Source organism: Chenopodium album, chromosome 2 (genome assembly GCF_948465745.1).
Source record: "Chenopodium album chromosome 2, dcCheAlbu1.1, whole genome shotgun sequence".
Taxonomy (NCBI): domain Eukaryota; kingdom Viridiplantae; phylum Streptophyta; class Magnoliopsida; order Caryophyllales; family Amaranthaceae; genus Chenopodium; species Chenopodium album.
Genome location: NC_137835.1, coordinates 83,999,090 through 84,007,119, shown reverse-complemented (window position 1 = coordinate 84,007,119; position 8,030 = coordinate 83,999,090). Strand labels below are relative to the sequence as shown.

Here is an 8,030-nt window from a genome sequence, read left to right as displayed (position 1 = left end):
TGTACAGCTAACTAGCTAGCATTAGACCCGCTCAGATTTTCATTTATATATTTTTTGAAAAGAAAATCACACAAGATTAGCGTACATAGTTTTATCTGTTACCTAAAACACCAAAATATGATTATACCTCAACCCTTACGGGTTTTTTGGTCCTATATTTGCGGGTCAGACACTTTGAGAATGAGGGGGAAGGGTAAGGGATCCTCACCCTCAAAGTGTCCTTAGTGGGGATTTAACCTCCAACCTTAAGGGTGGAAGGTGACAATCTTACCAATAGACCAAGCTTAGCTTGGTTGTATTGGAGGCATTGGGAGTTCCTTTGTTAAAGGGTCTCCGAAAATCCTACTATTTTTTTATCAATAAAATAAAATAAAATAAAGAAGAAGAAGACAGGGCCAACTACCTTATAATTAGTTCACTGAAGCCCAAATTTAAAACTTCTAACTGTGTGGCCATGGCCCAATAACTAAGTATTCAGTTTATATTCGACATAACCCAAAATTTGGAAGCTAAAAGTCTCAAACACTCAAACCACCCTTCATCCATTATTTTGAATAGCAAAAATATTTCATTAATTAAAAGTCATACGACAACTACAATAGAGATTCGACGTTAACAAATACATAAGATATTGAATCAAATAAAATTTTCCTTCATAAAAACTACGATAAATGCAATATTAACCCTTCATCCATTATTAATTTCATTTTATTACTACGTAAAAAATAATAATACTCTGTATGATCTTTACTCGATCTTCAAATAGAAAAAAAAAAAAAAAAAATTAAAATCCATAATTCAATTGAGTTAATTATAATATATTAATAAAAAAAGGCTAATCGATCAAACTTTAACATGTGTTACTCTTACAATTCTCATTTGTGAAAAAAAAAAAGAAAATTCAAAAATAAATAAAAAGTTTTTTTTTTTTAAATCATATTATGGACTATAAATTCATATAGAATTTTTTATGGGATTAATTCCTAGTATATTGTACTATGACATGTGTACAATCTCATTTAACAACTGTGTGGCATGGTTATATATTGAGACTTTGACCAGCCACAAAGTTTTTTTTTTCTCTAGTTATCATATTATGGACTATAAATTCATATAGATTTTTTATGAGATTAATTCCTAGTATACTGTACAATGACATGGATAAAATCTCATTTAACAACGCTTTACTGTGTGGCTGGTCACACCAATAATAACCCATTTCCAAACACAACCTATTACCATCCGACTGTCTGAGTAACCTTGCACCGATCGAGTAACCCTAATTAAGTAATCTCGGTTACACGATGTGACCAAGCACATATGATAGTTTGTGGTCGGTTAAAAAAAATAAAGGAAACAGTGCGTCTTGTGTGTGGCCACTTTTAAAAGAACAAAATAACTCCTAAAACACCGATCCAGTAACCCCTGTAATACTGACCAAGTAACCCCTATAACACTGATGAAGTAATATCTACTTCTATAATATTGAACGAGTAACCCCTATTACATTAATGAAGTAACCCTTGTAATGAATTGTCATACCGTGTGACCAGCTATCGATAAGACTTTTTCCTATGCATAGATTTTTTATTTTTTTTTTATTTTTTACGGAGTATTTTTTTAATTTAACCCGGAAAGAGGTGAGGATAAAGTCTTCACAATTCAAAACTTATTTCATCACAGTTAGCGTGAATCCGAAGCTTAATAATTTTAGAAAATTTAGTTATATAATTCTGCTTACTTTTAAAGCTACCTTAACATAACCAATCTCCCATGTATATATATATGACGAATTATACAAATCCTTCATATCAATCAATTTTAGAGAAATTTCTCGAGATATTACGGTTAGTTTTCATCTATTTCATTCGATTTTGCACTAATTCAGTTATTCTTCTGATTAAATTTTATGGGTTTATGTATAATTTCTGGCAAAACCCTTTACACAATTTGATTTATGTTCTAAATTCTGTAAAGTTACATTTTTTTTATTTTATTTTTTTGAATGTGGGTGATTAGGGGTATATTCTGTTGATGATTTTGACTACTTTTTTTGGCTTCAATTTTGCTTAATTGTTGATGTAAAAGTCACTATCAATTTGATTTTATACCCACAAAAAAAAAAAAAAAAATTCCCACTGATAATGTTACTGTTAAATTTTCAATTTTTGATATAATAATGGTTTAACTTTTTGTATTATACATAATTTTAAAAAGTTAATGCATTTGTACGGCCTTTGTTAATGGAGGGTATATAGAAATTTAAAATCACATCTTTTGGTGCAATTTTTTATTTTTGAAGTTTGTCTTGATTATTAATACATTATGAATTACTCGTATTATCTTGCAGAAATATCTAATTATGGTGCTACCACCGGATGTTAATTCACAACCTAACTCAACTCCATTTTCTGGTAAATTTCTTAATGTTTTATACTCATTCAATCAGTTTGAATGTATATTGATCCTTGTAATTGATTGTAATGAGCGTGCCGATTTTTGTTTAGTAACAATTCTGATAGTTAAATCTATTGTTGTGAAACATTGAAGATAGAATTAAATAAAGTATGTTTTGATTGATGATCTTTATTGGTAACTTTGGTTATGAATTTATGATATGTTTGGTTTATATAAATGCAATATTAGCTGGTTGCTAAAAGAGTAAATGTTTAGGGTGTCAAAACTTTTATTGAGATGGCTGCAAAATCAATGTGCTGATTTGTTAACTTAGGTTATGAATATATGATATTATTAGGATTTATAAGACATAATGTTGATTAGTTATGTGTAGAATGCGCATTATTAAGTCATTGGGATTTTAATTGTTTTAGGATTGGTGTTTTTAGTCCCGTCTTTGATATTATGTTGATTTATTATAATACAATTGGTTTCTAGATTGTGCATTATTGTGTCATTGGGATTTTATTTTTAGATTGGTGTTTTAGTCCTTTTTATAGTCTCTTAAGCGGATTAGCTTAGTACGGAGTACACTAGATTAGATTGGTGTCTTGGTAGTTTCTTTGCAGTTTTGCTTGTGCGGCTGTTCATACTTGGATAGTCTGATAGAGTACAAATTTTACACAACAATTATTCATGCTAAATTGAGGAAAATGGCAAGAAAGTCGCAAGATTTATATGATTTATAATCTGAAATCTGTTTTCACATTACTCTTTCTTAACAGGATTTACTTTTCCAAGTAATTCCATAGACTTAGGGAAGGCCTTTAGACACCCTCAACCCGAATTTGAACCTTTTGGCTCATCAAGCAGTGGAACGTTTGGTCAAGCACGTCGACCTTTTTCCTGTTCATCATTCTCTTTTGATTCAAGCAATGGAACTTCTGGTCAAGTCAAACAAAGTCCTTTCGGTAAATCAAACACCGAAATTTTTGGCCAAGCACCTGGGACATCAAATTCATGGGGTGCATTTGGATCATCAACGGCCGTACTTGGATCAACAGATGCTTCTCCATCTTCTTGTGGAGGTAACTAATATTAGTCTTCTGATCAATATGCTCATGTGTTGTGTTTTGTGTATATAATCATTTGTTTGATTCAGAATTTTGATGTTCAAGCTCTTTGACTATAGTATAATTGTAGGTATTTTAATAGTTTAGCCTCTTGTGTTGTTTCCAGTGAAGTTTAATGATCATGGATGTAACTTTGTGTTGTTGGATGTACATTAAAGAACTTAATTCTCTTGGTGTTCAGCTTGTACTACTGTTGGCAGCTTCAAACAGCAAGGAAGTTGCTTATATCCTTTCACTCCAACAGAGGATAAGCGGGAAAACGATTTTGCAATTTCACCAAAGCTGCTCATGTCAATATCAGCTATGACTGCTAACTGCAACAAGAGCCATGAAGAATTAAGATTAGAGGATTATGAGAAGGGAAACAAAGGTAACCTTTTCCGTTATCATCTTCTTTTCTACATACCTGTGTACTCACCTATATATATATTATGTCCTCAGTTCCATTTAAGTACATTATTTAAGTTAACCCTTAGAAAAGGAAATGGGGAAATAAACAGGAAAGAAAGAACCAATTCTAAGGTTCAGCTTTAAATTTCTGTGACAAGCGAACAATTCTTCATCAAAAGTTAATACTCTGTGTATACATTTACCTCTGTTATGTAACTACTAGCATTTTGTTTCATGCAATTATTTGTATTTGGACTGCCTCATGCAGGTAAAATCTCTACAAGCCCGTTTCAGCCTGCATCAAGTCAAGCTCCCTGCTCACTATTTGGGTCTCCATCCAGTGAACCACCCCGCTCACCGTTTCAGCCTGCATCAAGTCAAGCTCCCTGCTCACTATTTGGGTCTCCATTCAGTGAACCACCCCGCTCACCATTTCAGCCTGCATCAAGTCAAGCTCCCTGCTCACTATTTGGGTCTCCATCCAGGGTACCACCCCGCTCACCATTTCAGTCTGCATCCAGTCAAGCTCCCGGCGGCTCACTATTTGGGCCTCCATCCCGTGAACCACCCCGCTCACCATTTCAGTCTGCATCCAGTCAAGCTCCCGGCGGCTCACTATTTGGGCCTCCATCCCGTGAACCACATTGCTCACCATTCAAGTTTGGATTTGGGAAAACAACCTCTACATCACAACATGGATTTCAGAGTACAGGTATCATTCAATTTGGATTTATATATACTTGTAAATTTGTTATAATTCAAACAGGCTGTCATACGCCTTGTGTTCAACTGTTCATCAAATTATCCAAAAAAGTTTGTGTCTTTGTTTTTATGATTAATATTTTTTACAACCTTTTTAATACTGAGATTTTTTCTTATGTTACTCTCTGTTTTACTTAACTAACTTCTATTATAGGTGTCTACTTTCCATCGTTTTCCACAACTTCAGATACATTTGAGTCTGGCAATAATGAATGAAAATCTAACCATAAATAATTCTATCTTTGAAGGTATTTGTAGCTCAATACCAGAAGCCGCGTCTAATGGGGTTAGATTCTGTAATTGCAAATGCAACCAAGATAATGCCTTAGCTCGAATCAACCCAGCTGCCTTTCCAGTAGTACATGCCAATACTAGTGAGGCAACTCAAGGCACAAATACTTTTATTAGTTACCCTGCCTTTGTCACTTTCATTCATCCAGCTGCAGCAGCAAATGGTGCTCATTCAACTGCTTTTACATCTATTGCAAGCCCTGGAAACCCAAGTACGAGTTCTTTCTCATTCGGCCCAAATGTAGGTTGTTCAACCCCTCCAAGTACATCAACCAACATAGCAACAGCTTCTTGCTTATTTCCTTCGTTGTCAAGTTGTCCCTCTCTTCAGTCTCCAGCACCATCATTCTCACATAACACACTAGCAGCTAATCAGGGCGCGGCTAGTGAACCTACCTTCTTTGGAAAGGCATGTTTGAACAAGCTTAAGGTAGAAGAGACCAATTACTCTTCTCGCGTTCCAAAAGGTCTTGAAATCATCGTAGAAAAGTTGGGTTTCAACCCATGGTCAAAAGGGCTTGCTGATGAGCAGGATTCTGAGAGCAAAGATATTCTTCCTTGTGAAGAAGCAAATAAAGATGAAGATATTATAGCACTTGCTGAGTTTGCTGTTGAGCAACAAAATGCATTACAAAAGGTCCATAATTTACTCAAAACATTATCCTTTTCTTTACTTTTTGATTTGTATTTTTCTGTAAAAACACTAACAAAGATTTACAATTTTAAGCAGGTTAAAAAATTTAAGTTTTTAAGTGTGGTTGCTGCATGCTTGGAGGCAGTTGGAGGGGGAAGGTATCACATTGTCCTGGATGCTACAAATACTCGCGTCAGTTTTATGAGCACGCGAGAAAGGTTCTATGCAGTGGTGTTGCGTAAGGGAACCGAACGTACCAATCAATTGACATTGCTCGAGAAATGGCTTAGTGGTGTTGCACCGTACTTTGCAACATCGTTTTGATGTTAGGGATCCTGTTTTATTTTTTTTTCTGCTTTTGGGCTTTTGCAGTTTATTTTTGCTGATTATAGGTAGTAAGAAGCTGTTTGTAAGCATATACGAAGTATATGATTAACTATTCCATGAAAATCCTTTATTAAATATATTGTGCTTAATTTACTTTATATTTTTAATAGAACTCACCTTTGACTATCTTATTTTCGTAATTAGGTCAAAATTGAAAAGGTAGATCAAATTAGACTAGATTCCATCATGTGAATTGAACAAGTTGCTTTTAAATCCAACCAAATTCGAGTTGTACTTTCTCTGACTCTTAATTTTAGCTTAAGTGTTCGTGGCAAAACACAACACTAAAAAAAGTTGATATGGTGCGCAACTTATATTGGCCATAGCTAATGCCTAGGGCCTAACACTTTTAACCAAGTCTAAGTAACATAGATTAAATGAATAAAAGTGGTAAGAAACATAACAAAAGCCGATTCCAATCACCATTAATAATCACTACCAACCTATCAAGTGCTAGTAGAATACTTATTTAATGTGCACAATTATTTAGTATGTAGCACGAGGTTGCCTTAATAATTGAAGCACATACACATTGATCTACGTTACATACTTTATTATATTGCACTTGCATGCACGTAACAATATTGTGTGCATTTGTGCGTAGCCTAGCTAGCCAACCGAGGGAACATAAGCAACAATGTTGTTTGAATCAACAAAAACAAAAACACGATCACATCTCAAATCAAACGGTATTTCTGAATCTTCATTTAGTACAATGGCCTTCACTGATGGGTTCTCATTCTCGATTGTTTCCGCTGCCTTTTTCCCATCTTCGCCGAGGAGTTCCGGCCACTCTTGCTTGCCTATAGAAGATGAATAAAAAGTTATCTACGGAGTACAACATAATGATACGAGTCATACGACGGATATTAGGATATTTTTATATGAGTCAGTTTTGTTATGGTTACCTATATATATGAGTGTCAAGGCTCCCTATTCCCTAATATAAGATGGCGAGCCACATAGAATATATACAACGATTAAGCAAAGTAAAGGTAAGTTTACCTGGACCGCACGACATCGTTCTTGCTCTTACTTGTTTAATTTGTGATGGCTTCTTCAAGCTCTAATAGTGCAAAAACCAAAGGCAGTGGATGTGGGTTTATATAGAATGAAGGAATAATATATTATTACAGTTGGAAATAAAAATGTATTTACCTAGCTTGCTACCAACGTTATTTTAAGGGCGTGAAGAGTGGATGAATTATTAAGATAATACTTAGTAAGTAGATATGAATTGAATAGTAAATGCTTTGTCAATTTTATATTAGGCAAAGGGCAAATGCTAAGTAAGGGTGCCCGCGGACTCGCGGAGCTTGCTTTCTCTATTTCAAATTAGCCTAATGCTAACGAGTGTCTCGGGACGCTTGCTTCCACTATTGTAATTTTATTAAAATTAATTGTAGTTTTTTTTAGAATATTTTTAATAATGATAAGTTTTAGGAAATAGATAAAGCTCGATTGATTTAAATAATTTGTTTGATTTAGGTAAGTTTGGACGTACTGTTGGGCCCGCGTAAGAAATTCCGATCCAGCTTCGATAGTTGTAAGTAAAACAGTCATAACTTTCTTGTTTTTTATCAGAATTGGACATATGACCTATCGTTGGAAAGCTCTTGGGATGAGCTACGTACCACCTCCAATTTGAATCACCTAAAATTCACTTCTGAATTGAGAGATATATACATTTGAAGTCGGCCCTTTACCATTGTACTAGATTTCAAGTCACAATTAACGGTAAAAGTTTAGATTGACTTACATAATTTGTTGTAATTAATTGAATCATTAACTACAGTTAATTATAGATCCAAACGTTTAAGCTAAGCTAGGCTATGTTGAATGTACACTCAAATACATACTGAAATACGACATCATGACATGTATGATGTATCACACAACACATTTGAGATGTTCATCTCAATAAGTTTTTGACGTGTTTAACTATATAAACCAATAAATATTGAAATATCTTAGTGGTAAAACTTTGAAAATACTACGTACAATAGTCATTTTTCAAATGATTATTACAATTTAAT

The 8,030-nt window shown here is 34.0% G+C and overlaps 1 protein-coding gene across 1 annotated transcript; it reads left to right on the top strand.

Annotated features, from left to right (window-relative positions):
• Positions 1-1,262: 1,262 nt before the first annotated feature.
• LOC145591158 (uncharacterized) lies at positions 1,263-6,087 on the top strand. The gene is made up of 7 exons (XM_081647562.1): positions 1,263-1,847; positions 2,351-2,414; positions 3,183-3,485; positions 3,712-3,900; positions 4,189-4,632; positions 4,931-5,610; positions 5,704-6,087. The coding sequence occupies exons 2-7, from the start codon at positions 2,363-2,365 to the stop codon at positions 5,929-5,931; spliced, it is 1,896 nt and encodes a 631-aa protein (XP_081503688.1). The 5' UTR covers positions 1,263-1,847; positions 2,351-2,362; the 3' UTR covers positions 5,932-6,087.
• Positions 6,088-8,030: the final 1,943 nt, after the last annotated feature.

Coding starts and splice junctions, on each gene's coding strand:
- LOC145591158 (XM_081647562.1), top strand. CDS start 2,363: ATGGTGCTACCACCGGATGTTAATTCACAACCTAACTCAACTCCATTT. Junction 3,901..4,188: donor TTATGAGAAGGGAAACAAAG/GTAACCTTTTCC, acceptor TGCCTCATGCAG/GTAAAATCTCTACAAGCCCG. Junction 5,611..5,703: donor AACAAAATGCATTACAAAAG/GTCCATAATTTA, acceptor AATTTTAAGCAG/GTTAAAAAATTTAAGTTTTT.